Source organism: Haliaeetus albicilla, chromosome W (assembly GCF_947461875.1).
Source record: "Haliaeetus albicilla chromosome W, bHalAlb1.1, whole genome shotgun sequence".
Classification (NCBI taxonomy): Eukaryota; Metazoa; Chordata; class Aves; order Accipitriformes; family Accipitridae; genus Haliaeetus; species Haliaeetus albicilla.
In genome coordinates, this window is record NC_091515.1 from 12298008 (window position 1) to 12324151 (window position 26144).

General features: G+C 46.3%; 1 protein-coding gene and 1 long non-coding RNA gene across 5 annotated transcripts in view; one reads left to right on the plus strand and one right to left on the minus strand.

Moving 5' to 3' along the window:
* Positions 1-26144, minus strand: part of LOC138683278 (uncharacterized) — a 260146-nt gene that overhangs the window by 66224 nt on the left and 167778 nt on the right. The window lies entirely within an intron of this gene.
* LOC138681753 (phosphatidylinositol 3-kinase regulatory subunit alpha-like) overlaps positions 1-26144 on the plus strand; it is a 106860-nt gene that overhangs the window by 327 nt on the left and 80389 nt on the right. Inside the window, exons 2-4 of one of the 4 annotated variants that reach the window (XM_069774849.1) lie at positions 1754-1982; positions 16816-16927; positions 17393-18153. In XM_069774849.1, the coding sequence (XP_069630950.1) occupies positions 17820-18153 (334 nt within the window). In that variant the 5' untranslated portion in view covers positions 1754-1982; positions 16816-16927; positions 17393-17819. The remainder of the gene's footprint in view (positions 1-1753; positions 1983-16815; positions 16928-17392; positions 18154-26144) is intronic. The other 3 variants (XM_069774850.1, XM_069774851.1, XM_069774853.1) reach the window with 3 other exon arrangements.

Below are 26144 nucleotides of genomic sequence, written 5' to 3' on the forward strand. Positions count from 1 at the left end.
GGTCGGGCCGCCCGCTGCGGCTGGCGCCGAACCCTGGGGGCGCTTCCTGGGTGAGCGGTGCCGGGGGTGAGGACTGGCGGCCGCAGGGCTGCCCGGGAGCCCCGGCCCTGTCGTGCGGCGCGGAATGCTGAGCTGGCGTCCCCGGGGGCGGAGTGTCCGTAGGAAGCGCTCAGGGGAAACAGGGGGCGGGGCGGGGCGGTGCCGAGCCTGGCTTTTCCCAGGTCTTCGTCGAGGGCGGTCGCGGCGGCTCCGCGCTCGTCCCTGGACCGGGAAGCGCTGTCTCCGCGCAGCCCTGCCCTGGCAGTAGAGGTGCTGCGCCCCCCGAGCGGGGTTGGGGCGCGGGGATCAGGCACCGGCCCTTAGAGAGCAGCTGCTCTGCAGTGGGGACTGCTGCCCGGGTGCCTGTCGGTACAGGGCTCCCGGAGAGGTTCATTTACAAGCCTCTTACTAGGATGGAAGCTCAGTTTGTACTGCCTTCCTAGTTTTTTTTATTGTTGTTATTCTTTAAATGACTTTTCTGAAGTGCTTTGGTGTTCCCTTGCCCTCTTGCGTAGCTTTACAGCCCGTATAAAGTCTTTGAAATGTTTCAGAATGGGACGTACTTTATAGTGTCCACAGTGAAGTTAACGTCCTTTTTCTATGTGTACATATTTGAACTTGTTCAGTGGTAGAATCTCCACAGGCTCAAAATCACTCTTTCAAAGATTGGAAGTGGTATAAAGAGATTATAAGTATGTATCTCCTAATACTTACCTATATATCTTGGACCTCAGTTTCTTGCAGAAAATAATGTTCCGTTGTGGTACTTACCTTGGTTATTTCTATTTGGAGAGTGGCAGCATCACACTTCAGAGAGAACTGCAGTTTGAGTTACAGGTGTGTAGACACCTAGTGGGGAGAAGAGTCAGTCTTCAAGCAAAATTCCTCGGTTGCACTTCAACTCCTGTTATTTCAGTGCCTCCCTAAGTACATTAGTCTGATCTTCTATTGATGAAGCTCATAATTGCAGTGGAAGGAAAGTTTGTGTTAGGCACTGTTTCCCTAGGGATTTTTGGAATAAGTATTGGAGAGATGGCAGTACGAGGAGATATGGTTATTAAATGCACTAATTTAAAAGTGAAGAAAATCTTTGCTATCTTGTATAGGGGTGCCAGATCGGTAACACACGCATACCTTTCTGGTTGGGCTAGCAGTAACATGGATTCACAGGGCAGAAGTTTTTCTCCTCAGTCACCAAAGGAATGCTAGCTAGTGTGGGAGGAAATGCTTGGGTGCTAGTGGAGTGGGAGCCAGGCATAATTTTTAATAGGGGGAGTGGAGGGGAAGCTTTCACGTCCCCTTCCTTTTCCACTTAAAGTTGCAAGAGGTTCTTGTAAATTTCTGTTGAATTTTAAATTTTATAACTGTTGAAATGCCCAACCATTCTGCTGAGAGACCAGAATTCTGCCTGAATTCAGGAATCTTTCATTGGGATCAAGCTCTTAAACAGTAAATAAAACCCAAATGAGCATTTGATTCTCTTACAATACTTATTCCTCCTTTTCTATTCCACCCACCAAATGGAAATCCAGTAATACATCATCTCAAATATAACAATGTTTCTTGCCTAAACTGTTTGTGTTTTTCCCTCTACTTAAGATGGTCTCTGAGCTATTTATTTTAAGAGTAATCAGCTTAAATCAGTTTGACTCAAAATGTCTGTTGGTAGAGACTGTGTAACTCCACTTGGAGTAAAGGGAATCTGTTTATACAGGATCTTAACAGAGCAGAAAGTAAAGAACTGTGGAAGAGGGCTATTTGGAGCTGCTGCAGTGTTACTAGACTGGTGTGGAAAACTGGTGTTTGTCCCTGTCACTTACCCATCGATGTGCATTAGGGATGTCTGCAAGGTTCTTGAGGATGGAGGAAGACTTGGACTCCAAACTTGACAGATAATGAGAAGAGAAAAAGGCATAAATCCAAGAAATTCAGTGTGTCTCCAGGTACATGAATAGTAGATCAGTCAGGAGACAGGATGTTGGGGGCCCTGCACTGAAGGCAGTGCTGAGGAGTGAGTATGAACTGGTACTGCAGCTCTGAGCCCTAGGGAAGCTGGATTTAGGGAAACTTTACTATCATAACTGCATTGAGTTGTTCTAACATGCTGTCGTGGTTTAACCCCAGCCAGCAACTAAACACCACGCAGCCGCTCACTCGCTTCCTCCCCAACCCAGTGGGATGGGGGAGAGAATTGGGAAAGAAAAGAAAAAAAACTTAATGGGTTGAGATAAGAACAGTTTAAGAGAAAAGAAAGGAAGAAAATAATAATGATAATAACAATAATAAAAGGACTGGAATATACCAAACAAGTGATGAACAATGCAATTACTTGCTGACCGATGCCCAGTTAGTGCCTGAGCAGCGATCCACCCCCCAGGCCAACTCCCCCCAGTTTATGTAGTAGGCATGATGCCACATGGTATGGAATATTCCTTTGGCCAGTTTGGGTCAGGTGTCCTGGCTGTGTCCCCTCCCAACTTCTTGTGCCCCTCCAGCCTTCTTGCTGCCTGGGCATGAGAAGCTGAAAATCCTTGACTTTAGACTAAACACTACTTAGCAACAACTGAAAACATCAGTGTTATCAACATTCTTCTCATCCTAAATCCAAAACATAACACTACACCAGCTACTAGGAAGACAATTAATTCTATCCCAGCTGAAACCAGGACACATGCAAGTAATTAAATAAGACCTTTTGTCCTATCTGATACAGGTTTTGAGTTTTTAAAATATGCTTAATAACTGTCATAAACAGTTTTTATGTTATTACAAGATTTCCAGTTCTGTATTGTCAGACCAAATGGAAGAGATGCAAGCATTCATTTTGAATATCTGGCCATAAAGTTGCTCTGATACATTTGCTGATAAAATATCAGAGGAGTAGGTCAAGTCAGTTAAATTATGCAGTGTTTAGAAGACTTATTTGGTTGACTACCAAAATGCCTGTAGGCAGTAGGAGTGAAATGAGTACTTAGAGCAGAGCACTTGTTGAACCTTTCTTAAAAAAAAAAAAAAAAAATATTTTGTGTGGTGGTGTTGTGGTTTCAGCCCAGCCAGTAACAAAGGACCACGCAGCTGCTCGCTCACTCCTCCCGCCCCCCTCCAGTGGGATGGGGAGGAGAATCAGAGGGGAGAAAAGAAAAAAACCCGGAACCTCATGGGTTGAGAAAAGGACAATTTACTGGGACAACACAAAAAGAGAAGTTACAACAACAACAACGGTACTAATAAAAGAAATATACAAAATGAGTGATGCACAGTGCAACTGCTCACCATCCGGAACCCAACGCTCCACCACTTCCCCCACCGAAAGCCGAGAGGGCTCCCCTCAACCCGCTCCCCATTTATATACTGAGCATGATGTCACATGGTATGGAATAGCTCCTTGGCTAGTTCAGGTCAGCTGTCCCGGCTGTGCCCACCCCCCGACTTCCCAGGTTCCTGTAAAAATTAACTCTATCCCAGCTGAACCCAGGACGTTATCCACCCCTATTCTATACCATCTACATCATGCCCCGATCCTACATTTTCCAATTAATCACCACCACTTTCCTTGTCTTATATACATATATGTATATGGACCCCCCCTCACACACACAAATAGCATTCCCTTAGTTGATGGGCTATCCCTCTAATATGTCCATCAATTTTATTTAGTCCATGACTTTGGGGCTCCATCTGTTGTAACAGTCCTTCAGGATAGGAGAGATGGTGTGAGGTGTTGGATTGTTGCATGCTGCCTCTGGAGCTTGCGGCTGGTACATTTGGTGCAATCCACGCCCTTGGTCTGCAGGTCGAAGATGTTGATCTTGAGGAAATTGCTGGGCACCAGTTCAAGTTCTATCACTGTTGCACTTGGCTCAGTTTCAGAGTCCATCCTGCAGTCATTTGGGTAATTCTTACAGTAATACCCTTGATATGGCATATAGATACAATGACATACATTGGCAGGTTATTTAGCAGTTAAATATCATACAGCCTAATTCACTGGCTATTCTCTCCCAAAATCAGATCTCCTTGCGGTACACATCGAACTTCCCTATCCTTCTGCATCACCCACCAAGTGTACCCAGGTCCTTGAGCAAAAGCAATCCTTTGGATGGGTTTGTCTCTGCTTGAGACAGGACTAACCTAGACTGTCTTCCCTAACATACTCTTCATGTGCACTACAGGGACTTTATCCCCTTCTACAGTATATGGAAGTCTTGGTTGGGCGGAGCCAGCCCAATTGGCAGATCCTCTAGTATTAACTAACCAGGTGGCTTTTGCTAAATGTGTATCCCAATGTTTGAAAGTCCCACCCCCCATTGCTCTCAATGTAGTTTTCAGCAGTCCATTGTATCGTTCGATTTTTCCAGAGGCCGGTGCGTGATAGGGGATGTGATATACCCACTCAATGCCATGTTCTTTGGCCCAGGTGTCTATGAGGTTGTTTCGGAAGTGAGTCCCGTTGTCCAACTCGATTCTTTCTGGGGTGCCATTTCGCCATAAAACTTTCTCTTCAAGGCCCAGGATAGTGTTCTGGGCAGTGGCATGGGGTACAGAATATGTTTCCAGCCATCCAGTGGTTGTTTCCACCGTTGTAAGCACATGGCACTTGCCTTGGTGGGTTCGTGGGAGTGTGATATAGTCAGTCTGCCAGACCTCCCACTGTTTATATTTTAACCATCGTCCTCCATACCACAGGGGCTTTAACTGCTTGGCTTGCTTAATTGCAGCACATGTTTCACATTCATGGATAACCTGCGCGATAGTGTCCATGGTCAAGTCCACCCCTCGATCACGAGCCCATCTATATGTTGCATCTCTTCCCTGATGGCCTCAGGTATCATGGGCCCACTGAGCCATAAATAATTCACCCTTATGTTGCCAGTCCAGGTCCACCTGAGCCACTTCAGTCTTGGCAGCCTGATCCACCTGTTGGTTGTTTTGATGTTCTTCAGTGGCCTGACTCTTGGGTACATGAGCATATACGTGATGTACTTTTACCACTAGCTTCTCTATCCGAACAGCGATATCTTGCCACAGTGCAGCAGCCCAGATGGGTTGACCTCTGCGCTGCCAGTTGTTCTGCTTCCATTGTTGTACCCACCCCCACAGGGCATTTGCCACCATCCATGAGTCAGTATAGAGATAGAGCACTGGCCACTTTTTCAGCAATGTCTAACACTAGCTGGATGGCTTTCACCTCTGCAAACTGACTCGATTCACCCTCTCCTTCAGCACTTTCTGCAACTTGTCATGTAGGACTCCATACAGCAGCCTTCCACCTCCGATGTTTTCCCACGATGCGACAGGACCCATCAGTGAACAGGGCATATTGCCTCTCATTTTCTGGCAGTTTATTATACAGCGGGGCTTCTTCAGCACGTGCCACCTCCTCCTCTGGCGACATTCCAAAATCTTTGCCTTCTGGCCAGTTCGTGATCACTTCTAAAATTCCTGGGCGACTGGGGTTTCCTATGCGAGCTCGTTGTGTGATCAGTGCGGCCCACTTACTCCAAGTGGCATCAGTTGCATGATGTGTAGAGGAGACCCTCCCTTTGAACATCCAGCCCAGCACTGGCAGTCAGGGTGCTAAGAGGAGCTGTGTCTCAGTACCAACCACTTCTGAGACAGCTCAAACTCCTTCATATGCTGCCAATATCACTTTTTCAGTTGGAGTATAGCAAGCCTCGGATCCTCGATATCCTCGACTCCAAAACCCCAGGGGTCGGCCTCGGGTCTCCCCAGGTGCTTTCTGCCAGAGGCTCCAGGTAGGGCCATTCTCCCCAGCTGCAGTATAGAGCACATTTTTAACATCTTGTCCTGTCCGGACTGGTCCAAGGGCTACTGCATGAACAATCTCCCGTTTAATTTGTTCAAAGGCTTGTTGTTGTTCAGGCCCCCATTTAAAATCATTCTTCTTCCGGGTCACTTGATAGAGAGGGCTTACAATCAAACTGTAATTTGGAATATGCATTCTCCAAAAGCCCACAACACCTAAGAAAGCCTGTGTTTCCTTTTTATTGGTCGGTGGAGACATAGCTGCTATTTTGTTGATCACGTCCATTGGGATCTGACGACATCCATCTTGCCATTTTACTCCTAAAAACTGGATGTCCTGTGCAAGTCCCTTGACCTTACTTTCTTTTATGGCAAAACCGGCTTTCAGAAGGATTTGGATTATTTTCTTCCCTTTCTCAAAGAATTTTTCTGCTGTGTTGCCCCATACGATGATGTCATCAATGTACTGCAGATGTTCCGGAGCTTCACCTTTTTCTAGTGCAGTCTGGATTAGTCCATGGCAAATGGTGGGGCTGTGTTTCCACCCCTGGGGCAATCGATTCCAAGTGTACTGGACACCCCTCCAAGTAAAAGCAAATTGTGGACGACACTCTGCTGCTAGAGGGATTGAGAAAAACGCATTAGCAATGTCAGTTGTGGCATACCACTTGGCTGCCTTTGACTCTAGTTCGTATTGAAGTTCTAGCATATCTGGCACAGCAGTGCGCAGCGGTGGTGTGACTTCATTCAGGCCACGATAGTCAACTGTTAGCCTCCACTCCCCATTAGATTTCCGCACTGGCCATATGGGACTATTAAAGGGTGAGTGAGTCTTGCTGATCACTCCTTGGCTCTCCAATTGGCAAATCAGCTCATGGATGGGGATCAGGGAGTCTTGGTTGGTGCGATATTGCCACTGGTGCACCGTTGTGGTAGCCATTGGCACCTGTTGTTCTTCAACCCTCAGCAACCCCATAACCAAAGGGTCCTCAGAGAGGCTGGGCAAAGCAGACAGCTGTTCAATTTCCTCCGTCTCCAATGCAGCTATACCAAAGGCCCAACGGTACCCTTTTGGGTCCTTGAAATACCCTCTCATGAGATAATCTATACAAAGGATGCACGGGGCCTCTGGGCCTGTTGCAATGGGGTGTTTATGCCACTCATTCCCGGTTAGACTCATTTCAGCTTCCAATACGGTTAGCTCTTGGGATCCCCCTGTCACACCAGAGATACAGATGGGTTCTGCCCCTTTATAACTTGATGGCATTAGAGTGCACTGTGCACTGGTGTCTACTAGAGCCTTATATTCCTGTGGGTCTGACGTGCCAGGCCATCGAATCCACACTGTCCAGTAGACTCGGTTGTCCCTCTCCTCCACCTGGCTGGAGGCAGGGCCCCTCTAATCCTGGTTAGAATATCCGTTACTCACTTTTCTCACTCGTGAATCAGAAGTCCCTTCAAGAGGATCAGAAATGAGATCAGCCCATCTACTGCGTCCGGGGGACTGCTCACGGGAAACTGGAGCAGCATTTTTCCAAGAAGAATCCTCTTTTCTGGTTACTTTTTCTCGCAGCTCCCGTACCCGTGCATCCAAGACTGAGGTAGGTTTTCCATCCCACTTCCTCATGTCCTCCCCATGGTCACGCAGGTAAAACCACAGGTTAGCCCGTCATGTGTACTTTCTATTTCCTCTGTCTTGGGCAGAGGAATGCTTACTCCCAATAGCTGTGATGTGGGCCTGTACAGGTGAGGAGGAGGACATATCCACTTTGAATTGCTGGAACTCTCGGGACAATTCCTCTACAGCCGAGACACAGGCCCGTAGGGAGGAAGAGAGACTTCCTTCGTATTGCCGGAGTTGAACAGCCAATTCATCCACCGTTTGTCCATAGCCTTCTTTCCAGGACATCATCGGCAATGAGTTGGCATAGGTTGGTGGTGCACTTCGTAGAAACTTCCACCATATGGTGTTCTGATTTCAGCTGGGATAGAGTTAACTGTCTTCCTAGCACCTGATACGGTGCTATGTTTTGAGTTCAGTATGAGAAGAATGTTGATAACACTGATGTTTTCAGTTGTTGCTAAGTAGTGTTTAGACTAAAGTCAAGGATTTTTCAGCTTCTCATGCCCAGCCAGCGAGAAAGCTGGAGGGGCACAAGAAGTTGGCACAGGACACAGCCAGGGCAGCTGACCCAAACTGGCCAACAGGGTATTCCATACCATGTGACGTCCCATCTAGTTTAGGAACTGGGAAGTGGGGGCAGGGAATCGCTGCTCTGGGGACTAGCTGGGTGTCGGTTGGCGGGTGATTAGCAATTGCCCTGCGCATCATTTGTACATTCCAATCCTTTTATTACTACTGTTGTCATTTTATTAGTGTTATCATTATCATTATTAGTTTCTTCTTTTCTGTTCTATTAAACCGTTCTTATCTCAACCCATGAGTTTTACTTCTTTTTCCCGATTTTCTCCCCCATCCCACTGGGTGGGGGAGGAGTGAGCAGCAGCGTGGTGCTTAGTTGCTGGCTGGGGTTAAACCACGACAGTCCATTTTTGGCGCCCAACGTGGGGCACGAAGGGTTGAGATAACGACAAACCTGACCAGAGGTTGTTAAAACAAATTTGTTATAAGCATTCATTATATTGGTCTAATAGTTGCTGGTCATTATGTTGATTTTTATGTTCTTAGAGTTGTTGCTCTGGTTTTTAAAGTTCTGTTATGTATCACCTCGCTTGCTGTATGTAGTTCCTCTTCTGCTGCTTATCATCCGTGGGAGGTGGATTAAGTTTTTCGCTTTGATGTATTGTGAAACACTGGTTTATGGTATGATAAAGTCATCAGTTGTGGGGTTAATCTGGTATTTGCACTCAGCATTGTCACCTTTATACTGCGGGAGCCATCTGTGGGAAACTACTAATAATTACACCATTTACCTTTCCTCCTTGGAAAGCCAGTCTATGGGTGGGGTACCTTTCTTCCCCTCTCCTTTCTCCTTCAGTCCACTTACAATGGTGTTTGAGAATTTTGAAAAATTTGAATACTCCTGGGATGTTGGGACTAGCACGGTCCTAGCCCTACTGCTAGGAATCATCATGCTCCTGAATGTGGTTCAGCTCTTGTTTAAGGTTAAACAGCTATTTAAGAAGATCACCCAGAGATGTGCCCCAAGGCTGGATAATTATGAGTGGCAGGGTGTGTGGGGTAGTATGGGCAAGTACCTAGAAAAGTGGGCACCTCCAATGTTTTGGAAATTCACCCCTGAACAAGTGCAGAATCCAGAAGAACTAGTAAAATATTTGGAAAAGGTATGCTGTCACCCTGGCAGCTCCAGAGAGATGCAAATCACTGCAACGTGCTGGGGCCTGGCCCATGCCTATCGAGCCCTGTTCGACACCACTCAGTACCCTCAAGGGGAAGAGAAAGTCTCTGGACCTAACAACAAAACGATGAGCACCGCGGTCACTCAAACCTCAGCAATGGGTGCTGCGGCCTCTCCAGCCCCCGCAACGAGCACTGTGGCCACCCAGACCTTGGCGACAGGCACCGCAACCCTTCCAGCCCCGGTGATGAGAACTCGGGCTACCCAAACCTCAGCAACAGGCACTGCAGCCCCTCCAGCCGCGGCAACGAGCACAGCAGCTACCCAAACCTTGGCAACGGGCACTGCGGTCCCTCCAGCCCCAGTGACGAGCACTGCTGCTACCCAAACCTCGGCGACAGACACTGCGGTTATCCAAAACCCGGTGAGTGATACTGCAAATGAACCAGCGGACCAACCTGCACCAGTATCAGTTGCCCCCTTACATAAAAAGAAATATACAAAAAAATCAGTTCGCTTAGCGAAGGATGAAGATGAACCAGGGTCATCACGGGAACTGGAGGAAGAGGCAGAACCAGAGGTAATAACCCGGTCCCTATCCTTGAGTGAGCTGTGGGATTTGCGAAAAGACTTTGACTGCCGTATAGGTGAGCATATTATCACCTGGCTCCTCCGATGCTGGGACAATGGGGCTAATAGCTTGGAATTAGAAGGTAGGGAAGCCAAGCAGCTGGGATCGCTTGCCAGGGAAGGTGGCATTGACAAGGCAATTGGAAGAGGGACACAAGCCATCAGCCTCTGGAGGCGACTCCCGTCAAGTGTGAAGGAAAGGTACCCCTTCAAGGAAGATGTTATATGTCAATCAAGCAAGTGGACCACCATGGAAAGAGGTATCCAATATCTGAGGGAATTAGCTGTGCTAGAGACGATTCATCATGACCCGGACAACCCACAATTACCCAAAGATCCAGACAAAGTCCAGTGCACATGACCCATGTGGCGGAAGTTTGTACGGAGCGCACCATCGTCCTGTGCCAACACATTGGCAATAATGGCCTGGAAAGACGAAGAGGCACCGACAGTGGATGAAGTGGCTCGCCAACTCCGTCAATACGAAGAAAATCTCTCCTCCTCCCTACAAGCCTGCATTTCGGCTGTGGAGAAGCTGTCCGAGGATTTCCAGCAATTCAAAGAGGATATGTCCTATTCCCCACCTGTAAGGACCAATGTCTCAGCTATTAGGAGTGAGCGTTCCTCTGCCCAAGAGAGAGAATATAGAAGGTACACACCGCGAGGTGCCCTGTGGTTTTACCTATGTGATCATGGAGAGGACATGAGGAAATGGGACAGAAAACCTACCTCGGTCCTAAATGCACGGGTACGTGAGCTGCGAGGAAAAACCACCACAAAAGGGGATTCTACCAGGAAAAATGCCGCTCCAGTTTCCAAACAGAGTAGAAGGGCTGATCTCATTTCTGATCCTCTTGAAGGGAATTCTGAGCCAATTTTACGAGAAGTGAATACTGAATACTCTGGCCAGAATGAGAGGGGTCCTGCCTCCAGCCAGGTGGAGGAAAGGGATAACCGGGTCTATTGGACTGTGTGGATTCGATGGCCTGGCACGTCAGCCCCACAGGAGTATAAGGCTCTAGTAGACACCGGCGCACAGTGCACTCTAATGCCATCAAGTTATAAAGGGGCAGAACCCATTTGTATTTCTGGTGTGACAGGGGGATCCCAGGTGTTAACTGTATTAGAAGCTGAAGTAAGCCTAACTGGAAATGAATGGCAGAAACACCCCATTCTGACTGGTCCAGAGGCTCCGTGTATCCTTGGCATAGACTATCTCAGGAGGGGGTATTTTAAGGACCCGAAGGGGTATCGGTGGGCTTTCGGTATAGCTGCCTTGGAGACGGAGGGCACTGAACAGCTGTCTACCCTGCCTGGTCTCTCTCAAGACCCTGTGATTGTGGGGTTGCTGAAGGTTGAAGAACAACAAGTGCCAATTGCTACCATGACGGTGTACCGGCGGCAATATCGCACCAACCGAGACTCTCTGATTCCCATCCACAAGTTGATTCGCCAACTGGAGAGCCAAGGAGTGATCAGCAAAACTCGCTCACCCTTTAATAGTCCCATATGGCCAGTGCGGAAGTCTAATGGGGAGTGGAGACTAACAGTTGACTATCGTGGCCTGAATGAAGTTACACCACTGCTGAGTGCTGCCGTCCCAGATATGCTAGAACTTCAATACGAACTAGAGTCAAAGGCAGCCAAGTGGTATGCCACAATTGACATTGCTAATGCGTTTTTCTCAAACCCTCTGGCAGCAGAGTGTCGTCCACAATTTGCCTCTACTTGGAGGGGTGTCCAGTACACTTGGAATCGATTGCCCCAGGGGTGGAAACACAGCCCCACGTTGGGTCCCAAAAATGGACTGTCGTGGTTTAACCCCAGCCAGCAACTAAGCACCACGCAGCCCCTCACTCACTTCCCCCCACGAGTGGGATGGGGGAGAAAATCGGGAAAAAGAAGTAAAACTCCTGGGTTGAGATAAGAACGGTTTAATAGAACAGAAAAGAAGAAGCTAATAATGATAATGATAACACTAATAAAATGACAACAGTAGTAATAAAAGGATTGGAATGTACAAATGATGTGCAGGGCAATTGCTCACCACCCGCCGTCCAACACCCAGCTAGTCCCCGAGCGGCAATTCCCCTCCCCCACTTCCCAGTTCCTAAACTAGATGGGACGTCACATGGTATGGAATACACCTTTGGCCAGTTTGGGTCAGCTGCCCTGGCTGTGTCCTGTGCCAACTTCTTGTGCCCCTCCAGCTTTCTCGCTGGCTGGGCATGAGAAGTTGAAAAATCCTTTAGACTAAACACTACTTAGCAACAACTGAAAACATCAGTGTTATCAACATTCTTTGCATACTGAACTCAAAACATAGCACTGTACCAGCTACTAGGAAGACAGTTAACTCTATCCCAGCTGAAAGCAGGACACATGGGTTGTGTGCATTGGACTTCATCTGGATCTGTGGGTGACTTCCCATTTTCTGGATCATCATAAATCACCTCCAGCATGGCTAATTCCCTTAGGTAGTGGATACCACTCTCCATGGTGGTCCACTTGCCTTGGTGACATATAACTTCATCCTTGAAGGGGTATATGTATTGGCTTTGTGTGGTAAGGTTTTGGTAGCAGGGGGGGTTACAGGGGTGGCTTCTCTAAGAAGCTGCTGGAAGCTTCCCCTCTGTCCGACAGAGCCAATACCAGCCAGCTCTAAGATGGACCCGCTGCTGGCCAAGGCCAAGCCAATCAGTGACAGTGGTAACGCCTCTGTGATAACATTTTTAAGAAGGAAAAAAGGTTGCTGGGACACAGAAACAGCAGCTGGAGAGAGGAGTGAGAACATGTGAGAGAAACAACCCTGCAGACACCAAGGCCAGTGAAGAAGGAGGGGGAGGAGGTGCTCCAGGCGCCGGAGCAGAGATTCCCCTGCAGCCCGTGGTGAAGACTATGGTGAGGCAGGCTGTCCCCCTGCAGTCCAGGGAGGTCCACTGTGGAGCAGATATCCACCTGCAGCCCATGGAGGACCCCACGCCGGAGCAGGTGGGTTCCCGAAGGAGGCTGTGACCCCATGGGAAGCCCGCGCTGGAGCGGGTTTTCTGGCAGGACTTGTGACCCCATGGGGGACCCATGCTGGAGCAGTGTGCTCCTGAAGGACTGCACACCGTGGAAAGGACCCATGCTGGAGCAGTTCGTGAAGAACTGTAGCCCGTGGGAAGGACCCATGTTGGAGAAGTTCGTGGAGGACTGTCTCCCGTGGGTGGGACCCCACGCTGGAGCAGGGGAAGAGTGTGATGAGTCCTGCCCCTGAGAAGGATGAAGCGGCAGAAAATACGATGTGACGAACTGACCGTAAACCCCATCCCTGTCCCCCTGTGCTGCTCGGGGTGGGGGGGGTTAGGGTTGGTAGAGAATCCAGGAGTGAAGCTGTGCCTGGGAAGAAGGGAGGGGTGGAGGGAAGGTGTTCTGAGATTTGGTTTTATTTCTCATTACCCTACTCTGGTTGCTTGGTAATAAATTGAGTTAATTTTCCCCAAACTGAGTCTGTTTTGCCCGTGACAGTAATTAGTGAGTGATCTCTCCTGTCCTTATCTTGACCCACAAGCCCTTTGTTATATTTTCTCTCCCCTGTCCAGCTGAGGAGGGGGAGTGATAGAATGTCTTTGGTGGGCACCTGGCCTCCAGCCAGGGTCAACCCACCACAGTATTTTTCCTTCACACCTAACAGAAGTCACCTCCAGAGGCTGAGGACTTGTGTTTTTCTCCCAATCACCTTGTCAATGCCCCCTTCCCTAGACAGAGATCCCAACTGCTTGGCTTCCTTACGCTCTACTTCCACACTACTAGCCCCATTATCCCAGCATCAGAGCAGACAGGTAACAATGTGCTCACCTGGGTGGTGGCCAAAATCTTTTCGCATGTCACACAACTCACTCAGGGATAGAGGTCGAGTGATTATTTCAGGTTCTGCCTCTTCCTCCTGTTCTCCTGATGACCCTGGTTCACTTTTATCTCTCACTGAGCGAACCGATTTCTTTGTGTGTTTCTTTTTCTGTACAGGGGCAACTGATACTGGCACAGGTTGGTTCTCTGGTTTAGCTGCAGTACTTGTCACCGGGGTTGGGGTAGCCACGGTGGTGCCTGTTGTTGGGGTTGGGGTAGCCACAGTGCCTATTGCCCTTTTTTCCCTCCCTTCCCCCTGAGGGTGCTGCCTAATATCAAGCAGTGTTTGGTAGATACTGGCCAGGGCCCAGCACAGTGCAGTGAGTTGTGCATCTCTAGAATAGCCACAGCATTTTCCTTTCAAATATTCTACCACTTCATGAGGGTTCTGTAGTTGTTTGGGAGTGAACTTCCAAGACACTGGAGGTGAGAAGTTCTCTAGATACCTGCCCATATCCTCCCACATGCCATGCCACCCATGAATATCCAGCTTTGGGGCAGATCTCTGTGTGGTATTCTTAAAGAACCTTTTTGTAGCCCTAAACAAGACCTGAAACATATTCAGTAGACATAGCACTAACAGCACACTGGCTTGCACATCCCAAGGATATTCATAATTCTCAAAAGCTGTTGTAATTAGTCGGAAGGAGAGAAGGGAGACGAACGGATGGGGGGAAGTATCCCCTCCGACTTCCCCATGGATTGGGTGTAATTACCAATAAAATCCAATAGAAGGCGCCCGAAGTATGGAAATGATATCACTGCTGCATACAGATACCAGCTTAACCTCATGACCAGTGATGTAATCATTTCACAAGTCGACATTGCCCAGTACAGCAAAATGATAATCCCAATCCCTCTCCCAGAGGTGAGAAACGTAACTACAGGCAATACATAGAGCATATAAGAATTTACAAAACGCCACCATGTGAACAAATGAACCAACATTGTGACTAACATCTATTTATCTAATGTAAGAAATGCGTTGACAAATTTGTTTCAACATGCTCTGGCCAGATCTGTCGTTATCTCAACCCTTCGTGCCCCATGTTGGGCACCAAAAAAGGACTGTCGTGGTTTCAGCCCAGCCAGTAACAAAGGACCACGCAGCTGCTCGCTCACTCCTCCTGCCCCCCTCCGGTGGAATGGGGAGGAGAATTAGAGGGGAGAAAAGAAAAAAAAACCCAGAACCTCAAGGGTTGAGATAAGGACAATTTACTGGGACAACACAAAAAGAGAAGTTACAACAACAACAACAGTACTAATAAAAGAATATACAAAACTAGTGATGCACAGAGCAACTGCTCACCACCCTGCTCCGGCGTGGGGTCCTCCACAGGCTGCAGGTGGATATCTGATCCACTGTGGACCTCCATGGGCTGCAGGGGAATCTCTGCTCCGGCGCCTGGAGCATCTCCTCCCCCTCCTTCTTCACTGACCTTGGTGTCTGCAGGGTTGTTTCTCTCACATGTTCTCACTCCTCTCTCCGGCTGCTGTTTCTGTGTGCCCTGCAACTTTTTTTTCTTCTTAAATGTGTTATCACAGAGGTGCTTCCACTATCGCTGATTGGCTCGGCCTCGGCTGGCAGCAGGTCCATCTTAGAGCCGGCTGGTATTGGCTCTGTCGGACACAGGAGAAGCTTCCAGCAGCTTCTCACAGAAGCCACCCCTGTAACCCCCCCCCCCGCCGCTACCAAAACCTTGCCACACAAGCCCAATACATTTTGGAATATTGAATGTAGTTGAAGTGGTATTTTTCTATCAGGTTTTGCTGTGCATAGTTGGTTTTGATTAGAAACATTTAGATTAGCTCCAACATTTAGATCTAAGGTGTGTAAGTGCATTTTGTTCTCTTGCTGTGTGAAATGGGAGGAACCCATGCTTGAAAAGGCTTCTGTGCAATTTAATTGATACTTGTGCTTTAGTTTTTTGTCCTGTCCTCCCCCCCCCCCCCTTTTTTTTTTCTTTCACCCTCCAGTTCTTGTCTGTGTGCTTTCTTCTGGTAGAAAAGGCAAAATAAAATATCGGTGAAACTCTCTTCATGTTAATTGCAAAGATGTTTGGTAGTGTGAGCTAAACAGCATAGTTTGGGTTTTCAGAAGCGGCTGCAGAAATTTCTCATTAAAATTTTGGTGGGAGGTGGATGCCTAATCCATGTGGATGGATTTGAAAGTTATTAAAATAAATACTTGTGTGTAGGCTTTTTTTAAATGAGAAGTCTAATTCAGGCTCAGATAATTCTTTCCTACAGAAAAACTAGTTGCAGTGGATGATAAGGAAGTTCTTCAAGAACTTGCAAGATTTTCTTCTGTGTTGTTACAAGAGATGTTGTGCAATAAGCTGCAGGGAATTATATTTAGACCTGATGGACTGAAGAGGAGCCACATATAAATTAGGGATCAGGGCCATCCACTGGAAAAGTAAGCCCATATGCATTCTTATAAACACTTTTTAGCTTTTCAGTTAGTCATGTTCCAAGGACTTGATGATTGAGACGTTGGATAAAATGGTGTGGAAAAGAGCTGTCAGAAGTTTCTTATTCCAGCACTGTCTACTGGTGTCCTTTTACAATGTAAATGGGAGTGTTGCTCAAAAAATTCAGCTTTCTATGGCACTAAGTATGCAGTCAATATTTTACCTACTGGTATTACATAGCCCCTCAGGTCTTTTGTTTAGCTGTTGTTTAGGAGTTTCAATGCAACTCTGAGTAGTTAGCACTTTTTGGTTTCCAGTGTAGCATTTCAAATTGTGATTGTGCTTGTCTTTAAGTAGATGAAAATGAGTAACGGTTGAAATAATGTTTGGAAAACTTTCACTGTTCTGTATGTCTTTAAGCTACTGTTCCCTAAATTGATATTATTTAAAACTTTTTTTAAATCATATTTTTCCTTTTTACTTTGTGGTCAGGCAACCTTGAGTCAAATATTTAGGCCTGTAGTCTCTTGCCTTTAGCATAATTTAATCGTATACCCTGATACTTTTCTCCTGCTAGTGATGCTTAGGTGGTCCGAATATGCTTGTTTCAGTTACTGATTGTTTTTCTAATATTATACCATAAACACATTAAAAAACACCTGGAAGTTGGGGGAGTGGGGAAGCCTCTCTTGAAGAAAACAGAAATATGGTACCTATCAAGTAAAAGCATTTTGGACTTTTTTGTTCTCCTGCAGATTGTGAAAAGACCTCTCCCTCCAATAGGTTTTGGGCATATAGGTTTTGGGCTGGAGGTTGTTGCCCATCCTCACCCTCTGCATAAACAGCAGGAGATCGAATACCCCAGTGGTGAGTGTCAGCACTAATGAGTGAGCTCCTCCTCTGTCCTGGCAGACCTCTTGTGGGGAAGGGTTGTGGCTGTGTGTCTTCAGGGAGATAACATGTAAAATCTTGCAGCTAGGTGAGGTACTGCACTACAGGGATACCTTGAGGGCTTAGCCCTCTCACTCTCAGAGACCAGTAGCCATAAGCCATAGAGAAGGAAGCAGGGAATGTATAGTGGCATGTCTCATACTGCAGGGATGCAAATTCAGTTCAAGTAATTAGACATATATCCTTTATAAAAACACAAGCATTAGTTGACAGGTTTTTGGGTTTTTTTTTGGTGAGGTCGCTTTTTTATTGTTATTTAGGGCTCTTGTGGGACACATGACCTTTGCCAGGGTTGCAGAAAGCTTAAGTCATAAGTGGAATCCCAAGTTCACAAGCATCAAGAGAATTTGAAACTACACTGGTTTTCTCTTCTCTTTCCAGGAAGAGCATGGGTGCAGAGTTCTGTGGCAGAATATTTAAGGTATGTGGGCAATCTATGGCAAGTATATCTGAAGAAGGTGTGACCGGCTATAAGAATCAGCTGGACTTGAGTATGGAGACCCAGAAGTGCTAGCAAGCTCAGAAAAGGAAATAATTGGAAGAATATTGCTAGACATAGAAGCAGAACACATTCTTCTGCAACAATTGTTGACTCAGAATAAATAAATCATTGAAAACATCAGCAGTGAAATGACAGATCCTGGTGCTTTTTGATTCTCTGGTGGATTTTATTACTTAGACGTTGCTATTGACATTTTTATTATCCTATTTAATACATCTTGAATCTATCTGTACATAAAAATATAACTGGACAACTGCATTTTGATACTGTTTAATAACACTTTTGAACATTAAATCGTTTGCCAAGATGAGTGCTGAAGGATATCAATACAGAGCTTTATATGACTACAAAAAAGAGCGAGAAGAAGACATTGACTTGCACTTAGGAGATATATTAACTGTGAATAAAGGTACCTTACTAGCACTTGGATTCAGTGAAGGGGAAGAACCAAAGCCTGAGGAAATTTGTTGGTTAAATGGCTTTAATGAAACCACAGGGGAGAAGGGGGATTTCCCAGGAACTTATGTAGAGTACATTGGAAGAAAAAAAATAACTCCCCCAACTCCGAAGCCTCGTCCTCTTCGACCCCTTCCTGTAGCACCAAGTCCTGCAAAAGTTGAAGCAGAGAGTGAGCAACAAGGTTAGTACTGTTCTCAGAAGACTTGTGTGTCCCCCACAGGGACACAGGTATTTCAGGTATTTTTGTTTCATAGACTTGCATGACCATACATTTACATATATAATACATGCTGGTCAGCTTTTTTTAGTGCATGCCTCATTTCAGTCAATTAAGAATTGTTTCTACTTCATAATATTTAGCTCATACGCTTTGTAATTTCACGTGCTTTGTCTCAGCTACTGGTCTCTGTGGTGCCTTACTGTGAGGTACATCTCACAGGTTGGAAAGTATGCTTGTAATTCACAACTGTAAAGACTTAAATGGAGAATGAGAAGGGTAGCATTTATTTTAGGTTTCTAAGAAGCTGATGGAAGTGTTTCCCTCTGTGGTTCATCAAACTCACTATTGACAAAATTCTTGGTGAATTTGTCAATATGAATTCCAAATAAACAGTATGTTCCTATCATAAATCTCTTGCTAACAGCAAAAAATATATACTTTGTCATGGAGGTTTACATATAGCATTAAAAGTAAGAGCAGGCATTTTTAAATGAACAATAGAATGATAATAGAGAAATTCAGATTTAACTTTGTTTTGGGATAGGGCATGCAGTAGAAAAAATAGCACTTGTTTAAACAAAGGAAGATATTTCCTTTGTTTAAATATAAGTTGCTTTCTAACCTACATTTGCAACAGTATGTTGGACAGAACTCAGAATTTGATCAGAACTCTTCTGTTAATAGAAGGAAGAGTCTTAAGAATTGGAAAAGCTTTAAATTAAAAAAAAACCCAAACAAACAAACAAAAAAACCCCAAAGCAAAACCAAACCTTCCTCAAAGTGATTTGTCTGCTTTACCTACTGACATTCAAATATTTGGGTTTTACATACCAACAAGCCAAGTCCATCTTAGGATAGATTTTACATTGGTCTTTGTCGTGGTTTAACCCCAGCCAGCAACTAAGCGCCACGCAGCTGCTCACTCACTTTCCCCCCCAACCCAGTGGGATGGGGGAGGGAATTGGTGGTGGTGGGGGGTAAAACTCATGGGTTGAGATAAGAACAGTTTAATAGAACACCCCTTATTCTACACCACTGATGTCATGCTCAGTTCCCATACCTTCAGTTACATCCTGGTCAATCATCATCACCTTTTCCGTCCTTTGAGGTATATAGAGAAAGATATATATGCATATGTATACACACACAGAGATATCATTCCTTTAGTTTATGGGTCAGGTTCATAAAAAGTGCGTTGAGTTCATTTAGTTTCCGACTCTGGGCTCCATCTGTCATACCAGTCTTTCTGGGCAGGAGGGAGGGTGTAAAGTCCTCTCAGTCGGCAGAGCAGGATCAGGCTTCAGTGCGGTGTGGCGAGCAGGTGACATTTGACACAGCAGGAGGATGGTGTGTACTGTTGGATTATTGCATGCTGGAGTCAGTTCTGGTTCCATCACTACTGTGCTTTGCTCAGTTTTATCACAGTTCTTTCTTGCTTGATCGAAGTGATTCTTACTATAGTACTATGGATATAGCATATAACAATTATAGTAATGATAACATACAGTAGCAGGGTTATATAGCAACTAATATCATGCAGTTTAATTCTGGCTATTCTCACCTAAAATTAAATCCCCTTCAAGCACACATCGGACTTCCCCATCCTTTCGCATCACCCACCAAGTGCACCCAGGTCCTTGAGCAAAAGCAATCTCAAGAATGGGTTTACATTTGCCTGAGGCAGGAGTAACCCAGACTGTCTTCCCTAACATATGTTTCATGTGCACTACAGGGACTTTATCCCCTTCTACAGTATGTAAAAATTCTGACTGGGCAGGGCCACTCCGATTGGCAGATCCTCTGGTGTTGACTAACCAGGTGGCTTTTGCTAAATGTGTATCCCAATATTTGAAGGTCCCACCCCCCCATTGCTCTCAATGTAGTCTTTAACAGTCCATTGTATTGTTTGATTTTCCCAGAGGCTGGTGCATGACAGGGGATGTGATATACCCACTCAATGCCATGTTCTTTGGCCCAGGTGTCTATGAGGTTGTTTTGGAAGTGAGTCCCGTTGTCTGACTCGATTCTTTCTGGGGTGCTGTGTCGCCACAAGACCTGCTTTTCAAGGCCCAGGATAGTGTTCTGGGAGGTTGCATGGGGCGCAGGATATGTTTCCAGCCATCCGGTGGTTGCTTCCCCCATTGTAAGCACATGGCACTTGCCTTGGCAAGTTTGTGGGAGTGTGATATAGTCAATCTGCCAGGCTTCCCCATATTTATATTTCAGCCATCGCCCTCCGTACCACAGGGGCTTTAACCACTTGGCTTGCTTAATTGCAGCACATGTTTCACATTCATGGATAGCCTGTGCAATAGTGTCCATGGTCAAGTCCACCCCTCGATCGCGAGCCCATCTATATGTTGCATCTCTTCCCTGATGGCCTGAAGTATCATGGGCACACTGAGCCATAAATAGCTCACCCTTTTGTTGCCAGTTAGTTAAATACATGTGCGGGCAGCCTCTGGGGGTTCTGCTGGTTGCACTCAATGCCCCCCAGGATTCTTTCACTGAGGGACTGGACATGTATCTTTAAAACATCCAGCAGGTCTCTAATAAAGGTTCTAAGGTGGCGGGGTTCCACCGGGGCAGTCATAAGTATCCCTTGCTGCCCTCTATCATACATGGCCTGAACACAGGTGGTTTTTTGCACTCCCTCCATTAACTCCGACAGTCCCTTTACCTGGATAGTAACAGATTCTCCTCTCTCCTTGTGGTCCACACCCCCAGCCCAGTAGGCTACTCGGGACGTTATCGACTGATCACCTGCTGGTCCATCACTCAGAAACACTCCCAGTCCCCAGTAACCTCTCGCTTCATCATCACTGTCCCGATCCAATGTTGGGGAAGGTTTCGATATGATCCCAAGAGCGAGATTAAGACACAAACGAGGTCAAATGCCATATAGTCAAAAGAGCTTTTATTATCAAAAGTATCAAAAGTGGAAAATGGTGGCGATAGGATAGAATGGAAGAAAAGGTAGAAATTAAGCAAGCAGTCGGGATAGGATTGCTAGGATAGTCACCACTACGGATCCAGCAGTGTCCCGTTGGTCCTCAGGCAAGCAGTCGGTGGTGGGAGTTGCAAGGACGGTCACCACCACGGATCCAGCGGCGTCCCGTTGGTCCTCAGGCAAGCAGTCGGTGGTGGGAGTTGCAAGGACGGTCACCACCACGGATCCAGCGGCGTCCCGTTGGTCCTCAGGCAAGCAGTCGGTGGTGGGAGTTGCAAGGACGGTCACCACCACGGATCCAGCGGCGTCCCGTTGGTCCTCAATCTTCAGTTCTTTGGTGGTGAAGGCGGCCCCCACAGCTTGTCTCTATGGGTTTTTATAGGGCATATTTTGATGATGTCACGCACTGCAGGTTTCGTCTATCACAGGACCTTCGCGTGATCAACACCAGATCAGCTCCAGCCCCGTTTCCTCCCCTGGATGCCTCAATGGCCTGGTAATCGTCCTTATGGACAGAGGAGTCTCCTGCTTAAACAGGCCATCTTAGAGACAAAGGGCTCAAGATAAGCAGTTCACAGTTCCTTGAGATGACGGCCCAGTCCCTCACACCTAACAATCTTTGAGGCAAATGGTTCAGGATAACAATTCAGTCTCTTACAATCACTCAACAGTATCCGACACCCCCCCCCCCATTAGAGAAACTCTCCACAAATACTCAGTTTCAGTTTTGCCCGGCTTGTGCGAAAACTTAGCTTGTAACTCGCTGAGTTCGGGTCCCAACCAAGGGGTTGTGCGAATAGTGGTTCGGGGGCTCCCACCGTGCGGACCTGTGTGCCTTTCTTTTTTAATAAGGGGTCGCATGTCCCTTTCCTCCAATTCCACCTTCAGACAATCTATTTCCCCTTGCCTTTGAGCAGAATCACTCTTTTGGTTTTGTGCTTGAATCAAGCAGGCGCCCAGGAGGGAACACACACTGCCTTTGCCATCTCGACTACTTCCACGGCATAGTTCTACTCTCTCCATAACCGCTGCTGGGTCGGACCACTTCTCCTTCGCCCATTCTATCTCTGGGGGGAAAGGGCTACAGCCGTGCTTCCGTAATAATTCCTCTATTAACACCATCCTGCCGACTACGCGAATTTAAAATGTTACGGATGCATGCATAACCAAATTCAACAGGTGTTAAAACTCAGATTTATTCTTCAGCAAAAGTTAGAAGTCCGGTAACATTTTATAAAACCACAGGCTCAATGATGTAAGGGGAATTAATACTACACAGCTGACTTAAGAATCCCCAAGATTTAAAGTGATGGCTCAAAACGTGTGTATCACTCACCTAAAAGCTTTGGTCTCTCTCCCTTGAGGTGTTACCTCAGGTGGTGCCCCGGCCCGAGGGGGAGTCCCCGACTGCAGACTCCCTGCTCCGAGGAGGACTACCAACATGTCCTCCAGCAGGACCCCATTTATACCCCTGTCGAATCTGACCTGTGGTCATTTAATCCTATTGGCCAGGAGGGTCACCTCAGTGTACCTGGCGCATCTCGATTGGTCAGTTCAAATTTCAACCTGCAGCCTCTAGGGTTTAGGGTTTTTTTCCTTCCCCTTCTCCTTGCCTGGAGAAGTTTCGTCTCCTGCTGGCGGGATGGGGGGGGGGGGGAAGTGTACTGCCACAGGTATGGAATACCCCGTTGGCCACTTTGGGTCAGCTGCCCTGGCTGTGCCCACCCCCAACCTCCTGTGCCCCTCTAGCCTTCTTGTTGGCTAGACATGAGAAGCTGAAAAATCCTTGACTTTAGACTAAACATTACTTAGCAACAACTGAAAACATCAGTGTTATCAACATTGTTCTCATACCAAACTCAAAAACATAGCACTGTATCAGCTACTAGGAAGACAATTAACTCTATCCCAGCTGAAACCAGGACAGTCTTTAACTTCTCAGAAGTTTAGAATGGCTTATATTGCTTCAACATCTAATACTTAAATTCTCAGTATTTCTACCTGTAGGAGGTACAAGTTGTACTATGTGGTTGTGATTCCCAAAGTGACACCATAGTCCTAGATAGTATCATCACCCTCAGGCTCCATAGAAATGTTTGCAGCATCACTTGTCAAGTTGTGGTATCAGTTTATCAGCTTCCATCGCACTTTGCCTAAGAGTTTATATTCTGCTGTGCTGATAATCTAAGAAGATGAGAATGAAAATGTAGAAAATTGTATGTGGCAACCAAGTGGAAATCTGGCAGAAGCATTTCTAGGTTGGTGGGGCATAATAATGAGTATACCTGAACTGTTTTACATAGTGATATCCTTAAGCACTCAAGAATTGCTTGCAAGTATGTAATGTCTAGTTATATATATCGTTATTAGAATGAAGGTGGGGGCAGATGGGGGTGTAGTGGCATTTTAGGTTATACTGTCCTGTTGTGGTTTAACCTGAGCTGGTGACTAAGCACCACATAGCTGCTCACTCACTCCCCCCCCCCCCCCCCAGTGGGACAGGGGAGAGAATTGGGCAGGGGGGAAAGGTAAAACTCGTGGGTTGAGATAAGAACAGTTTAATAGAACAGAAAGGAAGAAACTAATAATGATAACAACAACAATAATAAAATGACAATAATAATAATAATAAAAGGATTGGAATATACCAAAGAAGTGATGCACAATGCAATTGCTCACCAATCGCCGACCGATGCCCAGTTAGTTCCCGAGTGGCAATCCCTCCCAGCCCCACTCCCCCCAGTTTATATACTGAGCATGATGTCATATGGTATGGAATACCCTGTTGGCCAGTTTGGGTCAGCTGCCCTGGCTGTGTCCCCTCCCAACTTCTTGTGCCCCTCCAGCCTTCTTGCTGGCTGGACATGAGAAGCTGAAAAAATCCTTGCCTTAGTCTAAACATTACTTAGCAACAACTGAAAACATCAGTGTTATCAACATTCTTCTCATACTGAACCCAAAACATAGCACTATATCAGTTACTAGGAAGAAAATTAACTCTATCCCAGTACATCTAAAATCAGGACATGTCCTTATTTCTTAAGTCCTCGAACTCTTCAGCCTCTAGTCACTCGAGTCTCATGGTTTCTCATTAGATTAATTCTGAAAATGGGGTATTTGCTTTTGAAAGGAAACACTACTCTTTGATAATTCCTTGATTTGGATATTAATGTGTACTGGTCAGGTAACTGTCGCGTCCCAAAGTTGGAGCGACTCAGGTTTGTGGATTTCCTATGTCAGAATTAAGGTGAAACGACACCAGGGGAGTTCAAACAACAATCAACATTTATTCAACCTAGCTAACTTTGTCCAAGTACACATGAACTTGTTAATATGAACCTTGCAACATGTCATTAAGCCGCTGTTTGAGAAGAGGAGGGAAGTATAGAAAAAGAAATGGAAGAAGAAACATGAAATGTATCAGAAGGAGAGCCCTCCCGTTGAGTCACGAGGTTCAGAGCAGACCCCCTTGCTTTCTGGACTCCTTCTCAAAGAGGAGCCCAGGGGCGGCTAGATCCACTCCTAGTCTCAGACTTGGTCAACGGTTTATGTTTAAAAGGATGAGGTGTAGGGACTGTGGAAAAGAGAGAAGGAAAAGAGGAGGAGAGAGAATGAGAGAAAGAGAGAAAGAAAGAGAGAAGAAAAGGGTTTCACCAGTCCTGGGTCCAGCGTTGGTCCAGCCAGCGTAGAGATCCAGGTCCGGAGGGCGCGCGCCGAGGACTCGTTCTCCCGTCTTTTATAGTGTGTTAGTCGATGGTCTCAACATGCGCAGTCCCATTCCCGGGGTTCTCTGGAATCGGTCAGTGAGCTTTTGGGGGGGGATGTTCATTGCAAAGTTGCCTCTCTTTTCCTGCTGGCATGACCGCTTAAGATAGAAGCACAGTCCCATCCTCTGTGGGGCCTCCTCCTCCAGGCGCTGCTGTGCTCCTTCTCCTGGTCACTTAAGATAAGGAATTGCGGCTTTGGAGAAGCGCGATCCCACCCTCCGGGGGGCCCTCTCCTTCGGCCACATTGTCCTGTTCACAAAACTCCAGCGTTTTCACAGAGGCCGTTTTGTCCACCAAAGTTCTTCAACGAATGTTTGAGACATTGACTATAATTTGTCAGACCGTCACAGTAACATTGGCTTTTTTCTTAAGCTACCTGCGGAGATGGTTGTCTCCATCATATGTAACTGCAGAATAAGCATGGCTCTTTGGATAGACACCTCAACACTGGTAGGTCATTTTGAGAGGCAGAGGGTGGAAAGGAAATCTGATTCTTCATTTATGCATGTTGTGGTGAAGTAACCGTCATCCAAGGCTTTGATGCATTTATTGCTTTAAGTAGTGCTTTATAACTTGCTTGGTCTCTGTACTCATGCTTGTTTGATGCCCCTGTTCACAACTCCATGCTGTGACCTGGCCACAGCACTGTGCTGAAAAGTCCTGGTTTTAATCTTGCAGTTTCTGAGCCTGCCCTGGGACTGTGTAACAGTCGTTTATGGGAGTTTTGGCTGCTGGGAGTTACTCTGAAATTCTGCTGCAGGTTTGGGGGGGTTCTGTTTAAATGTAGGCTTTTCTGCTGCTTTGGGATGAGACAGTGCCCCAAGCCTTAGTGACTAGATCACTTCTAAACTGAAGTTTATTGCCTCAAGACAGAGTACTATTTACATATAGTGTGTTTAATAGCTTGGGACTGGGGATTTGAAACAAGAAAATGTGCTAATTTAACTGGGAATCTTAATCTCAGAGTCTGCACACGTGATCCTGCCATGATCCAAAACATTTAAGAATCAGCTTGCGATCCAGCCATGTATTTTCCTGATTTTTTTTTTTAAAAGTTCCCGTAACTCCTTTTGAATTAAAGATTTATAGCTTCATGTAAAAGGCTAGGCACCTTCAGTAATGCCCTAGGTTCAGGGATTAGACCTCCCTCAACAGAATTAGATTTTTTTTTTTGAATATTACTGCCTAAACATTTAAATAATCTTAAATACTTAATTATTTATTCTGAATGTTTT